The 24,031-nt window shown below is 42.5% G+C and overlaps 1 protein-coding gene across 4 annotated transcripts in view; it reads right to left on the bottom strand.

Annotated features, from left to right (window-relative positions):
* MAST4 (microtubule associated serine/threonine kinase family member 4) overlaps positions 1-19,924 on the bottom strand; it is a 724,287-nt gene extending 704,363 nt beyond the window's left edge. For all 4 annotated transcript variants that reach the window (XM_060191259.1, XM_016188336.2, XM_060191258.1 and 1 more), the window contains exon 1: positions 19,503-19,924. In XM_060191259.1, the coding sequence (XP_060047242.1) occupies positions 19,503-19,850 (348 nt within the window). In that variant the 5' untranslated portion in view covers positions 19,851-19,924. The remainder of the gene's footprint in view (positions 1-19,502) is intronic.
* Between the last annotated feature and the right edge of the window lie 4,107 nt (positions 19,925-24,031).

Genomic DNA, 24,031 nt, shown 5'->3' on the forward strand with positions numbered 1-24,031 from the left:
CGGGGGAGAACTACCCAATGTAAAGCATACAACAATTCCCCCCTTTTCTTTTTAACTAAATGATTATAGTATCAAGGGTGTGGGGTGAACAGAAACATATCATACAGGCATTTTTAAAAAAGAAACTGGCACAAACATGGAGAAACATGTAAGCAAGTAACAAGAACCAGTGTGCTGCCAAGGGAAGGCCTGAGGGGGCCATTTCTGCCTCTGTGGGCAAAACTTTATCAGCTTAAAAAAAAACATTTCTTGCCTCTGGGGGGCATACTTGCCTGGACGGGCATTTGCATGGGGGCGGGGAACGGCCTAAGTCCCAAAGGCAGCTGGCTGCAATTTACTTACTATGAAACAAAACTTGTTATTAGCATATTTCTAATAGAGAAGGAATTTGAGACTTTTACATATCAACAACGTCTTTTAACCTTTTGTTACACCCATTCAAGATGGAGTCAGGAAAGGAAACCTCAGGCATGAGAATAATTAGCATAGCCATTGTGCGATCTACCATTTCTAATAGAGAAGGTAATGGAGAGTTTTACACATCAACAAGTCTATTTAACCTTTTGTTTAGACCAACTTAGTTAAAATATATTGCTTGTTAACTAATTTTTACCTCAGACTTTAAATGTAAGTTAATTTTATCTTTATGAGAATTACGTTGAAAACCTTTTTCATTTAACTTTGACTAGTAAGAATTTAGCCTTAAAGCTACTGTTTACCAAACTTTAAACATACACATAAACATGGTCATTAATGCACAAGGAGAGAAACCTTTTTTACGAAGACATGTCATTTCAAACATGAATTTAGATCTGTACTGTCTTAGTTGTTGGGGGGGTGCGTTGTCCAGTGGTGGTCTCTTGGGCAGCTTCACTTCTAGGAATTGCAGGTTGCAATCTCTGTACAAATCTCTGTGTACTCTAGCTTGTCTGTCTTCAGACCGGACCGGCAGCTGGAGATCTCGTGTGCCCAGTTTCGGCAGGGAGCCCAGGGGTCCGGGAGGTCCGGGATCATTCCAGAATTCATAGCAAGAGGACGGGCAGGCCAGTCTCGTAGAAGGCGTGGGCCTAGGTGCGCAGGGGTGGCGGCCATGATAGGCCGCCAAGGCCCTACCCCATGGCCCTGCCATGTCTGCTGCCCTGCTCGCAGTGGCCGAGCAGCGTGGAGGGATCACGCGTCCAGTGCCCTGCGCCACGCGGTGGAGAGCCGGCTTCTGTGGGCTGGCCTGTGTGCTGGCATTGGGCTCCTGTGTGGTGGCATCGGGCTCTTGCGTGGTGGCATCAGGCTCCTGCGTGGTGGCGTCAGCCTCCTGTGAGCTGTGGGGCTGCGGGGCTGCGGGCGCGGTGCGCGGGGTTGTCTGGGCGCAGCCGGCTGGCTGGCTGTTTAACCAGGTGGAAACAGCAGCTCCGCGCCTCGCCTCCCACCCGCTGGCTATTCCCGCTGGCTGTTCTGAGTTCGCCCGAGCGAGTGGAAACCACAGAGTGGTCCAGAGATAAATGTTCCAGAAATAGCAAAACAGTCTCGTGAAGAAAGAGCAGAGGCCTTTGGAGATCTCTTCACAAGCAGAAGAGAAGGCCATAGTGCATAGGTAGCCAAATTGTCTTTACTTATCTGAGAGATGTACAGGTCAGGTCCACGTGGGCGCCATTTGTTGTTAAAATTCGGCAGCTCCAGCTGGCCGGGCTAGCTTCACGGGCAGGTAACAGAGACGACCAGAGACATACGGCTGGGCAGGGAAGCTGTATTTCTTTATTCAGGAACAACGATTCATAAACTAAGACAAACTAATCACCAAACAAAACTCTGCTGCCTCTTTCCCCCCTGCAGCGGCACAAGCACTCTCTCTTACTCTGCAACTCTCCAACTCTCGAACTCTGGAACTCTGGCGGGGTTCATGGGGCGGGGCCAAGCGGGCCGCGAAACTAACTGGACTGATCCAATTCTCTTGGTGGGGGAGAACTACCCAATGTAAAGCATACAACACCCAACAAATCAATTTCATATTACAAGACCTAGTTTAACTGAAACTTCATGCTCTAAGCAATTGTTTAAAAACTAAGTATTAACAAAAAAAAGAAGAAGAAGAAAAGCATGCAGAAGCCTTGGAACTTTAATGGATGCGATAACATGACAGGATGCTACAGCTTAAAGAGAATTAGGGAAACTGATCTTAATGGGCTAGTCAAGCTCCTTGGCAGGGACTGGGGAGTAACAGTACCATCAACATTTATTTCTGAGGATGAACAGAAAGAAACACATCAAATAATTCTGAAAGATGAGTGAATGTGTTACATAACTAATATGCATATTTTTTCCTATATGACTAAGTCAATAAATATTAAAGTATTCATAGGGATTTCTTACAAGAATATGTAATGATCCACAAACTAGATCCATCAACAAGCTTATAAAGGGAACAACATAAACAGTTCTATAAAAAAATTATCTACTGTACATGTGTGTGTGTGCAAGGTTAGGGCCTCACACATGCTTCATTTAACTGATCCCAAGTCATGTATTCATTCAAGGAGGTGGCTGGAAACACCAGAGCTGACGTCACAGAACTTTCCATGTGGTGCCTGGGCTCAAACCTGAGTTAGACACATGGCCAATCACATGCTCTACCTAGTTAGCTATCTCTCTAACCTCCACTAAAATTTTAATATTTCTTTGTTAAAAGGGAAACAAAAATGCTGGAGCTATAACTGCAAAGTACCTCTTTTTTATTATACTGCAGCAACATTACACTATAAAGTTAATATAGTGAGAGTACACTAATTTCACCACTAAAAGGTTAATTTTACCCTTCCCCATACAACTGACCCCCTGAAGGGAACTCTGATCAAATGTACTGTTCTAACTACTGAAGCCTGCCTCATAAGGAGTCCTGACAAAGTGCAGGCCTCTCAACACCCAGCCACCACAAAAAATAGCCAGATTGCTGCAACCCATTTCCACTGATGGCATTTTTATCTTGAACACTAATGAGTACATCGCTGTATCACTGTTAATATTTTAAGGTTTGTTGTCAATATTTCATCAGAAGTTAAAAATAATTCCTTTAAACATACGACCAAAAAATGGCTTACTGCTACAAGTGTGACTGTAATGAATAACCAAGAATGACCCTAACAAGAAAGTCTCCCTAAAGTCAACAGATAAGTAAGAACTGGATTAGAGTAAGTTCCTTTCATTTATACCCATTCAGGTCATTAATAGATGACCCAAAATTCAAAATCATAGTTTTAAAACATTAGTCCTGAGAGAAGGAGGAATATGGGATGATCTCACTCACGGACTGAAAATTGAGAAGTCAGAAGAGAAAGGGAACACACAAAGCAGAACTTGGACTGGGTTTTGTGTATTGCACCAAAGTAAAGGACTCTGGAGAGGTGGGTATGGGGTGGGGGGGCTGCAGTCAGAGGACCTAGGCTGGAAGTGAGAGTGTTTTTCAGAAAACTGAGAAATTTTACACATCTACAACTGTATTTACTGTAAACCATTAGTTCACCTAGTAAATATTTCAAGACAAGGTAATAAGGAGACAAAAACCATTTGCCATGCTAGGTTCAAGAAATAAAATTGTAGAAACAAACAACAAAAAAAAATAAAGCAATAGCCTTGACTCTAATAACCATTCTATGATAAACACATTAACTCCTAATGCAAATAAGACATGAAGCTACCCACCAAGTGGTGTGTCATTCATTCAGCAAACCCTCATTTCCCATAACCTATCACATGCCACACATTCTGAGACAGAAATAACCAAGAGGCTCTGGCTATAAGGCAGGGGCGGGTGAATCCTTTTTCTTCTGCCAAGGTCCATTTGGATATTTGTAACATCATTTGAGGACTATACCCAATTATCAACTTAAAAGTTAGCACTTAATGTTGCTATGATAAAGCTCCTACATGTATTGAATTTCAAATCCCACCAACAGTTTGCCTAGGTAGGAGCAACAAACACGATTTCTGCACCACCATCGCCACTACCAAACACCCCCCACACCCTCCACCCCCATCCCCACCCCCACCCCCGCACACATACACACACACACTTGCTGTAAGGAATATGTTTCTCAGTAATCTACCCAAATTGCTCTCCAAGTCTGTTTGCACTGTTCTTATATGTATATTGATAGTGTCACTTAGCTATACTGGGCCAACTTTTTCATTCAGATAGAAAGACAGAGAGAGATTCAGTGAAATACCACAACACAAGGGCTTCCCCTAGTGTCTTCTACATGGCAAATCAGCTCTAGAACCACTATCAATTAAATTCAAAAAGACTTTTATAAAAATTAAGTAAGTAGACATATAAAATGCAGAAAATATTTACTTGACAAAAAAAAAAGTGCCTCTCTTGGGTCTGGGCAGTAGGGCACCTGGTAAAGTGTGCATGTTACAGTGTGCAAGGACCCAGGTTTAAATCTCCAGTCCTACCTGCAGTGGGAAGTTTCACATATGGTAAAGCAGTATTACAGGTGTCTCTCACTCCCTCTCCACCTCCCTCTTCTTTCTCAAGTTCTCTGTCTCGGTTCAAAATAAATTAATAAATAACTTTTTAAAAAAGATTTTAGGGGCCAGGTGGTAGCACAGAAGCTTAAGAGCACGTGGCGTGAAGCTCAAAGACTGGCACAAGAATCCCGGTTCGAGCCCCCGGCTCCCCACATGCAGGGGGGTCACTTCACAAACAGTGAAGCAGGTCTGCAGGAGTCTATCTTTCTCTCCCTTTCTCTGTCTTCCATTCCTCTCTCAATTTCTATCTGTCCTATCCAACAACTACAGTAGCAGCAATTCTTCTTCTTCTTCTAGCGTTTGCCCTTCTTCCGTAGCCAGTCAACAGCGTCAGGTTGAGCCTGATGTAAAGTTTCGAGACCTCCTTTGAATCTGAAGAGGTGGCAGTCATTGATTATGTGGGTCATACTCTGTCTGTAGCCGCAGGGGCAGTGCGGGTCATCTCTGGCTCCCCAGCAATGGAACATAGCGGCGCACCGGCCATGGCCTGTTCGATAGCGATTGAGGAGGGCCCAATCATAGTAGCAGCAATAATAGTTAACAATGAAATGATAAACAACGGCAAGAAAAGGGAAAAAAATAGCCTTTAGGAGCAGTGGATTCGTAGTGCAGGCACTGAGACCCTACAATAACCCTGGAAGCAAAAAAAATAAATAAAAGATTTTAAAAACTGCACCACTCAGTTATGATAGATCCCAGATATAGGCTAGGGGCAAGGGGTTTAGATATATGCTGGGTATATGTATACACTTACACATAAGTTAGAGATAACTAACTTACCCCAAAGTAAACAAGCTTAGTAGCCCTCTATAATTACTTACACATAAGCTCGGCAATCTAGTAAAATGGCCTAAAGAAGGCACTGTAAATGTTATAATCAAATAATGACTACTGAAGCCTACACATCCTCCTCTCCTACCTTCAACCTCATATCCCTCAATTTATCTTCTCGACTAACCCCACAAAAGTAAGATATATCTCCTAATCTCTTCTAAAAGCATCAGTATTTTTGTCACCTCTTGATAAGTTTTAGAAGGAAAAAATAGTATACAATTGGCCAAGAGATATACTGGATATATATATATATATATACTGAAATAATTATTGTCTTTATGACAACCTTTATTACGATCAAACCAGTAAATGCAGTAAAACTCGAGGCTAACTTAGACTCCACTGAAATCCTAGGAGTATTTGTTTCCTCCCCAACTTGAGGCCAGACCTCACAGATCAATTTGGATACAACAAATGACACTCAATGCAATGATTTAACAGCTGAGAGAATACCAAGCTGGTCAGATAAAGAAGGGACTACAAAAGCTAGATAAGGGCAAGAGACTGACTCACTTAATGTTGGGCTCTTTGATCACTACCAGGCCACCCCATCGCCTGGGACCCACGTGAGGGTACCCTGGAGTTCCCTTGTAGATACGATGGGCCTAGACCACTAAAGGATCCCTCTCTTCATCATCACTGATCACTTCCATCAGGAATGTTACCATAAGCCCTTTCAAGGGCCTCTCTAGAACCTTGCCCTCACTATCAAGTAGCAATGATAGTGAGTGCCCCACTCTCCAAAGGAAGGCTGGGTCAGCCTACTCTGCCACTCGAGGAAGACTGGTCCTGAAATGAGTGCAGCCTAGAATGTTCCCAGCTGTAACTAGGAGCATGGGCTGGGGACATGAACTGCAAGTTCAGTCTGACAGGGACTCAGAGGTTATATAGGCTCCTGTGCCAAATGTGAATATACAGCCAAATGTGAATATACATGGGCCCTGTGTCAGATTGATGTGGTAAACAGTTAACTGTACTTACATATTTTCTTCAAGTTTGAGAGCTACTCTTTGCTCTAATCCAGATGTCTAGCCCTCTTCTCAACTCTGACTATAACTTTCCCAGAAAATATTTTTAGCCAACCTCCATGTTAACTATCAAGCTCAGGCAAAAACTGCTAAAAGGAACCAACCCAAGGAACATACCTATAACTGCCTTCCTAGCTTCTTATCACCCTAGAACCCCTTTTCCTACTTTCTGATTCCTATTTATTAAACATTTTGTCCTACCTCATAACTTACTGCCTTTCATACAGCAAGTTGCAGAGGCTACTATGATTCCATCCTGAATTCCATTGGCAGATGACCTCACCAATGTGTCCTGGAACCTCTCCTCTCTAGGGAAAGATAGAAACAGGATAGGGGTATGGATTGACCTGCCAATGTTCATGTCCAGCAGAGAAGCAATTATAGAAGCCAGACCTCCTCCCTCCTGAACTCCAAAAAGAATTCTGGTCTATACTCCCAGAAGGGAAGAAATGTTAAAGGCTCTGAAACCCAACTCCACCAGGTTCCAGGAAGAGGAAATAAGGAAGGAGATCTGGAAGTAATAGGTAATAAGTGTAGGTGTGACATAAAATGAAAGAGAAGGCAAGAACATAGAAAAAAGGGGGGGCGGTGGTAGAATTAGATAGATAGACAGACAGACAGACATAAAAATAATTGTCAACCTATATCTATGTCCTTGGGAAAATCACTGTAGTTTCCAATGGAGGGAATGGGGACACAGAACTCTGGTGGTGGTAATGGTATAGAACTGTACCCCTGTTATTTTGTAATTTTGTAAATCACTAATAAAAATTTTAAAATAAAATCAAGATTGTCACTGTAAAAAAAAAAAAAAAAGCACTGCTCTTCCCATTTTGCACTATGTGCTATTATACTGCTATGCATTCTTCTGTTGCAAGGATCTGAGTTACGTAACATTGCATCCAATCCAAGGAACCTACAATCTAGTGAGGAAAAGAGATACATAAAGTACTAGCTAAAAATGAAAGGTATATAAAGTGAGAATGAGAAAGTAGTTGAAATATCAGAAAAGGCCGTGCAAACTAAGTAATATATAAATAGCCAATGTAAATTAAATCTGACATAATCTAGGAAAAATAAATAGTACATTAGAAGCCATCAAGTAAGCAGAAATTAATCTTGCTACCTTCAGCTTTTGTTACTTTGGTTTCAAGATTTCTACTTTCTCTAGCAATATAATTTTACTCATTTTTCTCACTCTTCTTATACAGGGCTATATCTTCAATAGTTTTCATGACTGATACATGAAGTGAGTGCCCTAAAGCACTACAAGATATTCAATCATTAAAAAAAAAAAATCTAGCTTGTTTAGCACAGAATAATAAGGGAAGAAAAATGCACCATGATATCATAGAGAAAAAAGTAAGCATCAAAGTGATAACTAAAAGAACCTTAAAATAACTTAGTGAATCAGGACAGTAATCAGAAAAGTCTCCTCCCACAAACTACTTAATAAAGTGGTTTTTTTTTTTTAACTAAGCCTAACAAATATAGTTTGCCACTTTCTTTTTTGAATTCTGATGACCAAACTACAGATAAAAAGGCAAAGAAAGACAGAAATGGATTAGAACAGTTAACCTAACATACAGAAAGTGATGATTCAGAAATAATTTTAAAGGGATTTAAAAGAGTATGATTTTTGGCAGGTTACACAACTATTATGTTGTAAATGCTACTGGTAAGATTCCAATCTTATTCAGGAATTTTAAAATTGTTGTCCTAAGCTTTTCTAAGTAGAAATATTTTCATTTCAAAAATGGAACAGCTGAAAAACAAAATAAATACTGACAGAGTGGTCCGGGAGGTGGCACAGTGGTAAAGCTTTGGGCTCTCAAGCATGAGGTCCCAAGTTGGATCCCCAGCAATACATGTGCCAGAATGTCATCTGATTCTTTCTCTCTTCTATCTTTCTAATAAATAAAATCTTTTAAAAAATAAATAAATACTGACACACACACAAAAGGAAGAGAGAGTAAATTGTCATTTCCACTGTATCTCCTAATAAAGAATCTTCATCATGGCTGAAACCCACCAGCCACTGTGAATTAAACCAAGTACTAAAAGGTCACAGTGGCATTTTTTCAATGACACCTCTTTTCCCCCACAATGAACTGCAATAGCTTATAAAGGTTATTTGATCAATGCCTACAGAACAAAAACAAGCAAATTCTCATGAGATAAAGTGCTGCATTCAAGAAATGGTAATATTTTAAGCAATGGATGAATCATTAAATGTACCCAAATGCATGAGGAAAAATTTCTTATTTGACAAGTTTTCCTTTCATTCTCGGCACTCACATTCATGAACATTTGCTGTCTTTAAACAAAGGCTGAACTGACTTACCATTGCACCTCTACTTAAAGGCCTGATAAAAGCCATAAAAATGAGGTCAACGTTTTCTGGGATTTTCCTAACATAAACTCTACTCTTTTGAGATGTGACTGAAGTTCTCTTCCTGAAGGCCTTCGATATTGTGTTATATTTGAAGCTGCCCCTTCCCTCTGGAGCAATTTTCCCCTCTTCTTGACTACATCTGAATGAGTAGCCTTAGAATTGATGCCCTTGGGTGATGAGTCAATTAATCCTCAGATGATTTCAAGTAAGCACAGCAGCTAAAATTAATACATTCTGTGAGTTTATGTTAAGAATGTTGGTATGCTTCTAGTTCTGCTTCTGGGATCCCTTCTGTTACACTGCTTGACGTTGTGGTCTATTTACATGGTCGTACTGTTATACTGGATTGGTTTTCTCCTCCCCCCCCTCGCTGGTTGGTGCTCTTCCCTTCTCCACACCCCCTATCCTACACGCATTCCGTGGTTCTGGACGCTGCGGCAGGAGGAGAAGGATGCAGGACAGAATGGGGTTGTGATTAGAGATCAGTTTTTGAACCACATCCCCACTCACTGATGAATAAAGAGATTGCTCTCCAGCTCAGCCATGAGTCCCTGGTCGTCTATCTCCTGCCCGCGAAGCTAGCCCGGCATAGTGGCGCCCTGAACTGGGACTGACATAAGAAGATATGAGTTAGACATATTCCTATGGAACTAATTATTCATAAAGAACCTATTTGTGAAAAAAGATCGATTAACCTTTATTCACAAAATGGACATTATCACCACTGTAGTCTACTTAATGAAGCTAGTAATGATTGCCTATGAAGCTATTTTTAATTTGCAATTTTTGACTCTAAGTGTACATTTACATATTTTAGCTTCCAACCCAACTTAATTCCCCTCCCCATGAGGTCCTAGGATTCTACATTCATTTCTACATAGCAAAGAAATTTCTGAAAAGACAAATATAATTACCAGAATCTCAAGATATGATAGAGGTATTTTTAAAAAGAATAGGAATGCTCAAAATCATTGGTCAAGAGTGAACTACATGTTTGACTATTACTACCATTATTACTAATTATTATTATTGGACAGGAAAGAGAGAAATTGAGAGAGGACAGAGATACTGAGAGATGGAGAGAAATACAAATACCTACATACCTGCTTCACCACTCGTGAAGAGGAGTCCCTGAAGGTGAGGAGAGAGGACTCGAACCAAGGTCTTTGCATTTGGTAATATGTGCGCTTAACCAGGTGCACCACTGCCCAGCACTCCCATACTTAACTTCTTATTAAAAAGTAGCTGAGTGTATTATAAAGAGCCAGGAAACAGTTCACCCAGTAGAGCACACATCTGACCCTGGTTCAAGTCCGTGGCACTACATGGGAACACTATACATGGCATCAGGAAAAGTTTTATGAATGGTGGAGCAATGCTGTGGTGTCTGTCCTAGTCTCTCTCTTTCTCTCTCACCGTTTCTCCCTTTCTGTCTCCAGCTAAAATTTTTTTAAGGAAAATGAAACAAACAAAAAATGTCTGCTGGGGGGAGGAGGTGAGGGTGGCGGCGCACCAGGTTAAGTGAGCATAGTGCGAAGTGCAAGGACCAGCACAAGGATCCCAGTTCCAGCCCCCAGCTCCCCACCTGCAGGGGGAGTCACTTCACTTCAAAGCCAAGAATATTAAACCTGAATTTTCATTTTCTACATGACAGTCTGAAATTATTTAAGAAAAGAAACACCATTCTCTCCCACTTCCCAAATTTCCCCACCCTCAATATCAGTACAAGGCATTTCTGCTGAAAGGTTCAGTGGAAGTAAGTATCATAATCAAATTATACTGACTGTGTCCAAGAGAGAAACTGATGGGCCAGCAAAAGAGTACAGACCTAGGGTACAAATTTATAGGCTGTTTCACAGACACACGCATCTAGTTATAAATTCAAATCATTAAACAAGCAGTAAATGCTTTTCATTAACAGATATGGAAGGAGCCATGAGAAAGTCCACATATGTCCCATACATTCAAACATGACTTTAATGTATGTGCACGGCTGACCGTGGTCCTAAACCTAGAAGCACAGGTTTCTTAGGTTATTGTCCAGTCCTTCCCACAAATTCTGAGCCAGGTGGGAGTATGCTGAGAGAAAGGTTGCACAAGAGAGGAGGAAACAAGCAAACAGAAATTGTTGGAGAGATATCTGCTTAATCATATGGCTTTAACCCAAATAATATTAACTGATAAGAAACTGGAAAAAATACTAGAGAAAAGAAAGGAACAGGAGTCTTTCAATTAGATGAAGCAAAGCTGTGTAAGTGTCAACCCAAACAGGTACACAGGATGATGTACCTGGTTGGCGGAAGGAAATGATCTGTAATAGTTAAACCTGCATCTCAAGTAAAGCAAAAGGGCTTCCTGACTAGCTGCATTTTTGCCTTCAAGACTGAAATCTTTACACTGTCCCAAAGTAACAAAACATAATCTTGTTGGCTGATTTACATGTGTGAATTCCTGCATTCTTTTAATATTTTTTAAATTATGTATTGAATAGAGACAGAAATTAAAAAGAAAGTGCTTCACCATTTGCAAAGCTTCCCCTCCCCCCCGCCCCCCCGGTAGTCCGGGACTGGGGGCTTGAACCCAGGTCCTTGTGCACTGTAACATGTGTTCTGTCAGGTGTGTCACCACCTGGCCAAGTTTCTGCATTTTTAGAGATTCTATTGAATTCCTAACAAAATTGTCCTCTTTGAAGTTGGTGTGGTTCCCAGATCACCTTCTTCAGCCCCCTTGCCCCAATGTTAACAATAACCAAAGTTAGCTTTCATTTAATCACTTGGTTTCCTTGTGACCTGTTACTCCCATTTCAGCCCCCAAGACATCATCTAGGGTCCTTAAGTGAAATGTATAGTCATTTCACCAGCCTCACCACACAGCTAATATGCTGCCTTCTAACTAAATCCCTGGATGCAGATAGGAATTCTCATGCTCATACAGTCTTAGGATATTATTTAATAAGGAATGATCACCAAGAGCAGGTTCCAGGAGCAAAAGAGAGATGGTCTCTTAATAGGAGGGTTAATGAACCACATACCCCATAAAGCTGTGCTGTTAGTACAGCATAAGAAATGCTCTGTCCATGAAATTAAAAGTGATAACTATGTTTCACATCTACCTACTCATGAATGAAAGGGTCTGCTAGGACCACCAGCAAAACACATGGGTTGTATAATCCATCCATGTGTTACGCAAAGGACTGTTAGGTTTCTGATTATTCCTGGCTGTGGCCCTGCATAAAGCATAGACCAGCTTTCCACACTCAGTAATACAGAAAACACCATTATGGAACACACACTAAGTGCCAGCCAGTCACCATGCTGGGCACTTCATATAAAACATTTCATTAAGTCTCACAAGAACCCTCTGCAATAAATACTCATGTGGCCATTTCCAAGATGAGTAAACAGTCTCGGCATTAATAATCTCTTCAGTCACAAAGCCTAAGTGGCCAAACCCTGATAGTCACTAAGGTAATAGCCAGTATCTTCAGTCACTACACACCTCATCCTCTAAACAGATTGGCTGCTGGCTCTGAAGGCATTAGGGAGAGGGATACAACCCTTTCTGGGCAATATGAGAAGATGTGAGGATGTGATCATAAATGACATAGAGTATTTTTCATCTAAAAGCATAATCGTATCCCCTAAGATGAACATACACATGGATGCACACAACTCGGTTTTCCTAACACCAGGCCATCTGATCATTAACCCTTCTCCTTGTGTGGAATGTTCTACCAGGATTCTTGCCACAGTCTAACATCTCTGCAGCCCTTCCCCTGGTGCTTCCATTCCCTTCCTCAGGGGGACTAATTTAAACACAATTGGACTCATATACTGAATGCACTAATTCTGAGGGAACAGATAGTTTTTGCCACTTGCTCTAACACACAGCCAAAATATAAAATATCCGAAGGAGAAAAGTGAAAGTCTTATGCTAAAACTTCCTTCCCTAGAAAGACCCAAGCAGAAGGGCTAAACTCTGGTAATATGTATTAGTTCACAAACACAATTCCTGCCACCAGGGAATCTCCTGGGCCACAGAGCAAATTCCCTTGGTATTCACCTCAGGTAAATGTCTTACCACAATTTACTATAAAAATAAGTATTTGCAAGGCCCTCTTCTTGGCCTCCATTCATGTTAATAAAATTGCTTTGGGGGGTTGGGCAGTAGCACAGCAAGCAGGTTAAGCGCAAGGGCCGGTGGTGTAAGGATCCTGGGGCTCCCCAACTGCAGGGGAGTCGCTTCATAAGTGGTGAAGCAGGTCTGCAGGTGTCTATCTTTCTCTCCCCCTCTGTCTTCCCCTCCTCTCTCCAATTCTCTCTGTCCTATCCAACAACAACATAAATAACAACAATAATAACTACAACAATAAAAAAACAAGGCCAACAAAAGGGGGGAAAAACAAAATAAATAAATAAAATTGTTTGCCTTCAAGAATATACTAGACTTCCAGAAATATCACAAAGAAAGTAAAATAGTAATATTCACAGTGAGATAATCTCCTTAATAGACCAAAGTCTATGTCCCATTATATTTCATATGTGTTCATCTGGGCCACTTGAACTATAAGAATGAATCCCTGTCCCATCAATATACCATTAATAAGGTATCGTCTTCTTGAGTTATCAGTTCTCACCATGACCATTCAAACAGTGTACACCAGAAAGTTCCTAACAAGCAGTCTTCATGCTGCCTATCCTTTCCAAAATAAAATGCCATTCCTTGCTTGAAATTCTTCAGTAGCTCTCAGTGCCCTTGGAATCCAGTCCAAAAAGTTCTGAATGATCCAGTTGCTGTTTCTTTCAAGCATCAACTGATGATTCTGTGCCCTCCTCTCCTCCATGCCACACAACTCCAGTCTTCACATGCTCTTTCTTTAAAAAAAAAAAAAATCTTATTAACTTTATTTATTTATTGGAAACAGCCAGGAATCAAGGAAGGGGGGATAGAGAGGAAGAGAGACAGAGAGACACCTACAGCACTGCTTCACCACTCCTGAAGCTTTCCTCCTGTAGATGGGGACCAGGGACTCGAACCTGAGTCCTTGCGCATTATAAGATGTGCGGTCAACAGGTGCACCACCACCCGGCCCACACATGCACTTTCTTGATCAGGGCTGTCTGCACCTGTACCCCTCTTACCCCTCCAGTACACACAACTCACTCCATTCATCCATCAGGTCTTAGTTCAAGCATCACTTCTTAGTGAAGTGGTTCTTACCTACTGGACTAGATGAGTTTATAGCATAATCACACTCCCCATAATCTGCCTAGTAACCCTCCCCCACATCTGATGCTAAATGAGTATATGCTCAGTGACTATCTCCCTCCTAGAATCTTCCTGGGACCAAAACTATCAACCATCTTTTGTCCTTGATGCCCAGAATGATACTTTATAGAGATGGACTCAATAGATATTACTCAATTGACTGATTTTGTGAACTGGTGACTCTCACTGAAGGAGTAAGTGAAAGAACAGATCAATGTGCCAAAATTTATGCAATACTTTGTGTTTCAAATTATGTAGTTGGCTGTGATGAATAAAATATGAACTCAGTGAAAGCTTTTTCTCTATTTACTCTATTAATCAATGAATACTAAAGATTGATAAGTTGTCTTATAAGCCCATGCCTCTCTCTCATCCCCAATATTGTATTAAAAGAAATCCTCAAGCTCCTACATTATTTAGCAAAAATAGTTAAAATATAGCCTATAATTATGCTTATTGTTAGTAAGAGAGACCATTTCCTAACTTATGCCAATAAAACAAATCCTTTAGTGTAGCACCCACTTTACATTGAGCTAAAAATCCTTTTAACTACTCTTTTTTTTTCTGTTATTCCGAGAATCCCTGAAAGTTTTAAGTCTTAATAAGCACAGTGAAAATCATTTAATATACAAGTCCCTTCTTAGGCATTCTAAGTAAATTCTAAATAATCTGACTTAGTTCAAAATTTAATTAGAGCATTTGGGAGGTGTGCAGAAGATGAGATACTGGGTCTGATCCTCAGCACCACATCAAAAAGTACCAAGGACAGACTCCATGCATAGCAGAGTGATGCTTTATGCTCAGTCTCTCTCTCCAAAACCTAAAAAAAAAAAATAATAAAATAAAATAAAATTGAGCTAGGAAGCTGACCAGAAGTGTCATAGATTTAAGTCTATAGACTTAAATAAGACAATATTAAAATAAACTTCCTATAGGGGAAAAAAAACCTTTTCATAATTGTTGGAGAATAGGCCCTCTGTCCCAGAAAGTCCAGGCCGTTGTCTCCATGAGGTCCAAGCGAGTTGACCCCCAACTCTACTTTCAGGTCAAGACAAGAGCAGCACCCCCCCTCGGTCTCTGGAATTTATGATGGCTGGACCCTCAGACATGGGCACCTTTCTACACATGCCACCTCCCCCCCCTTCCTTCTTTAATTAAAAGCCATGGATTACTGTGTGTGGTTAACCTTAAAACTGCCAGCAAACATCCTGATTACTCAGCTGCCTCCCTTTCCCCCCACTGCTGCCCTAAAGTGCCTGCATTTTACCTCTGGAAAAATGTACATTGTAAAGCTTGTGACCAAACCTTGTACTAACCTTTTACTTACGATCAAACAGTCTGTTGGTCAAAATGTGACTATGCATTGTGTTGCTCTGTGTTTGGGTTAATAGTTACCTCAACCTTCCCCCCGAGTTAGGGGTTTATCTGCCCACCTTTCTGAGGCCACTCCCTGAGTTGATTGAGTCTGAGATTCTCTCCATGCACATTGCCCCCTACACATAGTTACCCTGGGACTCCCTGGGGAGCTGCTCTGACCCTTGTCCCTTGTGACCAGGGGTGTGGGAACCCAGAGTGGCCTGCACATAATTATTTTCATGTCGTTTTAGTAAGTGATATAGAAGTTTGAAATCCATGATTTATGACATAATAAATTTCAATCAAAGATGCAACCATTTTACAAAGACTTCATTTTTCGCTCCTTCAGTCAATACCTATTTACTGAATTACCCACTTATATGTTGGAGGCAATGTGCTAGGGCACACTGACAACATTTCTGCTTTAAAAGAGTTAAGCAACACAGAGCAAACAACACTAAGTACTTTATTAGAGTTTTCACAAGATATTCTTCAAAGGGCCAGGCAGGGTACCTAAATGTAAATCTCACAGATGTTGGCAGGGAAACATCTCTTCAACCTAGATCACTGCAGTTATCAGAAATGCAGCCTGCTACCCCTCATCATACACACATCACAGAGTCACAGAGTTGGGGGTAAATTGGTATAAAGTCAGATGCATGACATCACTCATGCATGTGACACTAAGTATGTAAGAACTACTATCACTAAAGCAGAAGAAATAGCTCACTTCCTACTAGAACACGATATGTACTTCTAAGGCTCCCAGTCTGATGCCCTGAGCTGAATGTACTAGGATAGTGTTTTGGCTTCGCTCTCACATAGGAAACTTTCTCATATGAAATAATTAAGTCTTAAGACCATAAATATTGTCATGCTATTGCTTTTTGAGATGGCAAAGTTTAATACTTCGATACTCCATAAAATTCAACAGAAATATTGACAGAAAGATAAAATGTGAAGTAGTTCAAACATGGTTAACACTACCAGATATATTCAAAACAGCTTTAATATGTTTTCCAAAAAAATAAAAATACAGCTCCAATAATACAGAAAAAAAACTGAATTCTGCTACTTTGTTAAAACTGATTCAATAAGTTAGAGCTTAAAAAACACTTTAGAAAACAATGATTCTTCCAAGCTAGACATAATAAACTTAAAATCAAAATAAACCTCTTTTGTTTTATGGGTTGCACTTAAGTGTTTCAATGTTTTATGCTCAGTGCCTTCCTAAAGTGTAACTAACATTGACTATACCAACAGTGTCTTGTCCTAATACAGTCTGATACACAAATACACACACACACACACACACACACACACACACACAATCTGTTTCACGATGTGTACTAATAAAATGGGAATTAAATTGAATAGACATAGTCTCAGGTTCTTTGAAACAGGTGGCAGATTAATTATACATAAATAAAATAACCAGCTATCCTAAGGTTGCATTTTCATTGCACAAAATTTTATCACAAGTGACCTTGAAAAAATACCACTTACATAGCACTCAATACTATGCTGGATACTGGACTTGGATAAGTTAGATGGCAGATACACAATACCTAACAACTCTATTGCTATTATTCCAATCTGAAAGGTGAAAAATGGGGCTGGCATTCATTGAATGATGCACAATCTCACATCTAATTAAGGTGGCACAGCTGGGAATCAAACACAGATCTTTTCACTAAACTGTCTGTAACCTGGCATTCATGGCCCTACCTTCTAGAATGGGATTTTTAACTTAACCTGTTTTCTGAGAAGGCAGAGAACTTTCAGAATATTCTCAAAAAAGCCTACTATATCCACCACTACCTTAAAGATTAAGAACCACAGCACCATATCATCACCAGTGAAGAACCAGAAAATGGACACTGGACCCTTTTCACCAGTCTATTACTTCTTTACTGGAGGGAAAGGATGGAATCCAAAGTTGACATTTTACTTTAAATGTCTCAGAGCCAAGTCAAGATTTCCACTCCTGGACAAGTTCCAGCACCCACTGTCACAGGTTAAGTTACACAATAAATTGCAATACTGTATCAGTTTACATCCAATTCTGAGATTGCACAAATACTGACCAGTGTTATTTAGCCATTCGGCTTTCTAAAATGTGTTTCAATCAACCAAGCCTCGCTGTATTGCCTGTGAAATAAGCTATCATTACATCCATTTCCGAGAAAGTAAAACACTGTCACCCTGAGGCCAGGCAATAAATCAGCTACAGAATCAGGATCAGAAGTGAGAAGTCCCAGACTTTCTCTGTCTGGGATCTGTGAGCCCATGCCATTTGCCACAGTGTACCCTCCCAGCTACCCAGCCACCCTAAAGTTAGGGCACATAACCTTACCATTCCTCTAGTAATGGAAACACTAAATTAGAACCTAGTGATAAATCAGTGTGGCATATGCCCAGTTGCCTAGTGTCAACCTCTGAAAGCTAAGGCAGCTATCATAGCATAAATACCTGGCAAGCCTTGTCCCTTCAAAGGAGTTGCAACCATTGAAGGACATTGGTTGAGTCCAGGCTTGGGTCATGTACCTCTTCCGAAAGTGTGGCACTCAGCTTAACTCCTGGAATCCTGTCACCAATCTGAACTTTGGATCTAGCCTAAAATGCTGATCAGCAATAAGAGAGTATTTATTCATGTAGAGGATTTTATCTTAGACTTCACAGATTCAAACCCTTCATTTTATAGGTTACTGAACTGAGCCTCAGAAGAATGACGTAGCTAAGGCCTCACAACTCAGATGCAGAGGCATTTCTAAACAGCAGGCCAGCTGCCATCTCTTGCGGGATGGGGGGATCATTGCAATCCTCCCGGGCATCACTACTGCCAAAGGTTGTGCCAATGACCAAGTTTCTTTGCAGGACAGGGGAGAGAGCATAGTGGTTATTCAAAGAGATTTTCATGCCTGAGGCTCAAAAGTCACAGGTTCAATCCCCCACACCACTATATGCCAGAGCTAAGTAGTCCTCTAATAAATAAATAAGCAAGCTAATAAATAAGTTGCATTGTATCTTTCAATGTTGTGGCTTGTTTCTTCTCATCCTGTGCCTCCAGGCTGGGACAATAACCTTGTGGGTATATTCGGTGTGATAAAGGCATTTGCTTAGTAAAGCTCATTCCATCAGAGAAGAGGGACACAGTATTCTGGCACTGGAGAATTAAGTTCACAAAAAGAGTACGTCGGAGTGATATTTTATTTATGGTCTGCCTGATCAGAGAACTTCCCCCACAAGTAAGGTCCAAGCAAATGATCTTAAGTAAGTAAAGAAACATACATCTACAAACAACGTTGGGAAAAGCCAGAGAAAACAGGCAAGTGAGATATCAGAGTCATCTACTGTGTGTCAACTTGCGACACATACGTTTTGGAAAAAGAATCAATCATACCAGGAAACCAGGATGGAAACAATTCTGAATTCAGTTTGGCAAGGAGCGCACAAACCAACACCCTGGAACAAATCCAAAAAGGGACCTTCAGGCGCGCACCTGAGCGCTGTCAGAGCTGCGAATCCTCGTTTAGGAAAGACAGATGCGGGCACCAGGCACAAGTACCCGCCGGCGGGCTGGCGGGCGACCCCCAGCCACTGAAACGCCGCAGAATAACCGCGCCGATTGTCACTCCCTCGAGCCACCCGCACCCAACACACCTCTGCTACCCTCTCCACCAGTCCAGTGCCCGGAGCTGCGGAGGGCGGGAAGCAACGCCCACTCTGGATAAAGAGCTTTAGATGTGGGAATAAGCCGGCCGTCCAGTTCGCATCCATTCACAGACGGGCCGAAGTAGAGAACAGACATTAAGGAGTTTGTTGCTTTGGCATTTTAAAAGCCTATATGGACGGGGACGGATTCTCTCTCTCTCTCTCTCTCTCTCTCTCTCTCTCTCTCTCGGAGGTGAAAGCAAGGGGTCGGTCAACGGCCCGAAGGGAGGCAACTAGCTGTCATCACCCGGGCTCCCGGCAGAGCAGAGCACCCTGGAGCTGGGGAACCTCCCTCTCCAAGCTAAAGCGCGCCCAAGCTCCTGCAGCGAGGGTCGCCTGGTAGCCGGGACCCGGAGGGGGCAAGGTGGGGGAAAGGCGGGGCCCACCTCCTCGTCCTGCTCCTCCTGGGACGCGCTGCTGTCCAGAGGTGCAGGCGGCGCGGCTCCTCCCCGGAGCGGCGGCGGCGCAGGAACTCCGAGCTCCAGCAGCACCCGCGCCGGAGCCCACGCGACGGGCGGCCGGGCGGCCAGGACGCCTCCCGGCGGTGGCGGAGGCGGAGGCGGAGGCTGCTGGCCGGAGAAGCCGTGGGGCTCCCCTTCCTCCGACAGAGTTTCGGAGCCCGAGGAGGAGCCCGGTGAGGACTCGGGCGCCTCCGCAGAGGCGGGAGTCCGAGCGCTGAGGCCGCTGCAGCCGCGGGGCACCGGCTCCCGCACCTCAGAAACTTTCTCCCCCATCTCGCTCTCGGACCCAAAGTGCAGTCCGGCGGGCGGCGGGGCGCGGCGCGCATTCAGCGCCTAGGCTGGACGCGGCGCGCATTCAGCGCCTAGGCTGGACGCGGCGCGCGGCTCGGCTCCGGCGGGCTCTCGGAGCTGCTCCCGGGCTGCGGAGAGCCCAGCTGGCGACTACATGGGTGCCGCGCGGCCGCCAGAGCCCTCAGCCAAGTTAGCAGCCGCCTGGACCTGGCGGCCGAAGGCGGCTCCTGGGCGCGGAGACATGCCGGCTGAGCTCCGCGCTCCGCGCCCCACCAACCTCGCGCGCTGCACCCGAGCCGCCGGGACTGCGGCTTCTCCAGAAAAACCTGCCTCCCGGCCGGAGCGGGACCAACGGAGGAGACGGGCGGCGCGGGGAGCCAATGGCAGGGCAGGCGCGCCGGTGGGCGGAGGCTGCGGCGCCCCTGGCCGCGCGGGCGTCAGGTAGTGAGGGCGGGGCCCGAACAGTCCGCCCAGAGGTCTCCCAGAACTGCAGGAGGTCTGGGGGCGCCAGGGAGCCCGAACTGGGTACCTGTTCCCCGAGTGGGGGAGTGGATCCCGACAGCAGAACTAAAGAATGCCATTCGGGGCTTAGCGGGGGAGTGACTGGAGGTCCTTGGAAGCACCAGAGGAGATGGCTGAGGAGGCGGTGAGACCTTGGGGAAGAAGTGGACTTTGTTTCGAAAAAGTGTCATCGAGGAAACTGCCCAGATTAGAAGTAGCGGGGTTTCAAGGATACAAGGAAACACACAGCCTTACACACACACACACACACACACACACACACACGTTGGAGGGTTTCAAGGATACAAGGAAATACGCAACCTTACGCACACGCACACGCACACGAATTGGAGGAACTTCGTGGGGTGGTGATTTAATCCATAGAAAGCTGATCTCCAATATGGGCTACTCCCTTTAAGCTCCCTGGGTCTCAACTGAAAATGGAAATATCAGTACCTAACTTTAGCTATGAGCAGAAGTAGAGGGAATGTATATAATGTTGCACAGGAATACCTGATTTGAGCACATGGACTATTTTCTGCATGTTTGTTTATTAACTCAAAGTGAACTGAGTTGTTACTTTTGAAAGGGAAGAGAATAGCAAGTCGTGCCCCTTTTGTTCAATTAAAAACACCACCCCCAGCACAGTGCCAGATCCTAGGCAAAGCTAAACTAGAAAGGGTTTTGTGATCCTAACCATTTGCCATCACACATCAGCTAAGTAGAGGAAGAAAAGACCTTGCGCCACCAATTAATTTACTTTCTCCTAGCCCATGATTGTAGACCAAGGTATAGTTCTTTAGGTATTTGTTTGTTTCCATACCAATGAAATCTAGGAGGGGGAAAGACTTCCTACAAAGGCGACAATGGAATTTTTACTATAAGAATCTGACTGGGTCTGTGGCAATTAGAGTTGGGAGAGACAAGGTGACTTAAAGTTCTCAGGAGTCAGCACTCAGCTCAGCAGTGAGAATTAAATGATTCTTCATTTGATTTCGACTCCAATCCGATCTAAATTCAACCAGATCCAATTCCATAGACTTTGGGTGAGATGTGTGTCTAATGTTTGCAGGGGGTTCAAAAATGAGTAAGGCTTGTCCCCTACCTTTAAGGAGCTTGATACTGTATGGTCTGGATCCACTATTAATTTCATGAGCTGCAGTAATGTTACACAAATCAATCTACAGTCAGAGAACACTTAGCAGATCCTACATCTCCCAGGAGTCCTCAAGAATCTTAGATTTCCATTGTCAGAACAGTTTTGTCAAAGGTCCTTAAGAACTGAATGACTCCAGTTGAAAGCTCCTTCAGCTAATGAGCCCTTTTATGCTAGAATGGTATTTAAAAGTGATACATCATACAAAGTGCTTCATCACATTGGACAGCAAGCTTTGTCCTGATCAATTTCCTCCCCTTTAGGTGAAGGGAAGGGAACATAAAGTGACCCCGTTGCCATAGACAGCCATACTGCAAAAGCACCTCCAGCTGTCAGGCTTGCATTGTGACACTTCAGAATTATCCACAGGGATGTGAAGACATGCTGAGGCAAAAGGACAATTCTTAGTGACTTGGCTAAGTGGAGAGAGCAAGGCTCAAGAGAGAGCACAGTGGGGCAATCTGAATCCAACCCTAGTCATCACAATTGATTTTCTAGTCAGAAGTACTGGTCTTTATTTGAACCCCTATGTGGTTGATTCGCCACAGCCAAAGTGAAATGAGGACTTAAGCAAGCTATTGACAGGAAAGAAGAGAGGGTTGCTTTTTAACACTTTGGGAAAGAAGAATCATTGACATGATCTGAATTTTATAAGCAGTAAGAATGATAATAGCCCTTATCACTAGAGCCCTAAGCATGTAATCCTGCTAGCAACCTTGTGAGATTGATTCTATGATCACCTGGATTAGTGTGCTTATTTTGTCATATGTGTCATGTCACAGGTTGGAGTATGGCTCCCAACTCACTGGAGGAAGCTTTGTTACTGTGTTACCTTTCCCTCTCTCCCTCCTTCTGTTTTTCTGAGTTTCATCTGAAAAAGCTGAGCATCTCAAAGGATGCCTTTATAAATAAAAAATAATTAGGTCAGGGTAGTTCCTTAAACTATCCCAAATAAATCTATGGACAAATGCCAGAGGATAGCAAAACCACTAAGGCAAAATCATTTTGGATTTAACTAAATCCTACAGTTTACCTTATTATTGATAGTTCTACTATAAATATATGTCTCAATGGCCACAAATTTCCCCCCTCCAGAGACCTTCTCATAAATGAATGGCTATTTTGGGATTTTGGGATCCGTGATGGGTTTTTTTTTTTTTTTAAAGTGTCTTTGCCCTGAGTGTTACCATAGGTGAGAGAAAAAAAAAAAAAAAAAACTCATAAGTTCTGAGAAGCTGATAGTGCAGTTTCAAATTACAGAACCTGACTGGTTTACTATACTAGAGAGGATAAGACCAGTTTACTCCAGCTTAATCAGGAACCCTGTGTTCTGGCAGAAATACTCCCAAGCATTTACTTCTGAGACAAGCACTCTGACCATTAAGTAAGTGGTGCATTATATTTTGTCATCAAATACATCTCAGATTTATGGGGCTTTTTTGTTTGTTTGTTTGTTTTTTGTCTGTGGGAGTCTTTTGTCTCCCATTCTCTTCTGTGTGTGTAGACCTAAGTGTGAATGAATGTCAACCTCTGTTTCTATAACAGAAACGATATCTGAGGATGTCATTGTGGCTTTAGTCAATTCCCAGACTCATTACTCTTCTCCCAAGGGTTAGATTTAGGATTTAATAAAATTCAAATGAACTATCTTTCTCATGTGTATTAAATCAGAGTGAACTCTGAGCATTTTTTTTACAAAATCACAAGAATCCTACATCATAATCTTTTGAATTGTGAAGATTAAGATTGTGATATTATTTATCATTGTCAGTTAATTAATTTATTATTAATGACAACTACGTCTGTCGTCCTCTGACCACCAAAGTACAATTTACAGACAATGTAAATACTGTTGTATTTTTTTTTTTTTACTTTAAAAGTGGCTACAGAGGAGACCTAGGTTGAGGTTCCTGATTTCTAGTAGAGGTTGTGACAGTTTCTAGAAGGAAAAACCCTAACAATTTCTCAACGGTTTGTGTCTTAGGCCCTAGAAAAATAAGAATTACAGTACAAGGTTCAGAAGGTAAGTAGGAGAATTTTTAAATGATGACTGGGCTAGGAGCTAGCTCACCCTGTAGGCCATGTGTACGAATGGTTAATAGCAGCTGTTAGAGCCTCTGACTTTAAGGCTGAAAATAGGAAACTAAGCTATGCCAGCAAGTTAAACTATGCCTGCCATGGACCAAAGGCTTTCAAGAATGCTGCTGATCTGACCTCTTAGATCAATGTTTCTTGGAACATACCACCATGATAGAAGCAGAGAATGATGGGGTTCCCTGGCCTCACCTAACGGTCTAAAAATCTTCATTTTTAGCGCCACCTCAAGTGAATATCAAGTATCTTAAAGTTTGAGGATTATTGAAAATTATCTTAATGTGGACATCAGAGGATTTTTATGGATAACTTATAACAGCTAGCTAGGCTGAGCTTAACTGACTGAGGTTTGTTTCTTTGGACCTGGTTGTTCTTATCTTCCTGGAGAAACAACTACATTAAGAAGACCAGC

This window comes from Erinaceus europaeus, chromosome 5, assembly GCF_950295315.1.
Source record: "Erinaceus europaeus chromosome 5, mEriEur2.1, whole genome shotgun sequence".
Classification (NCBI taxonomy): Eukaryota; Metazoa; Chordata; class Mammalia; order Eulipotyphla; family Erinaceidae; genus Erinaceus; species Erinaceus europaeus.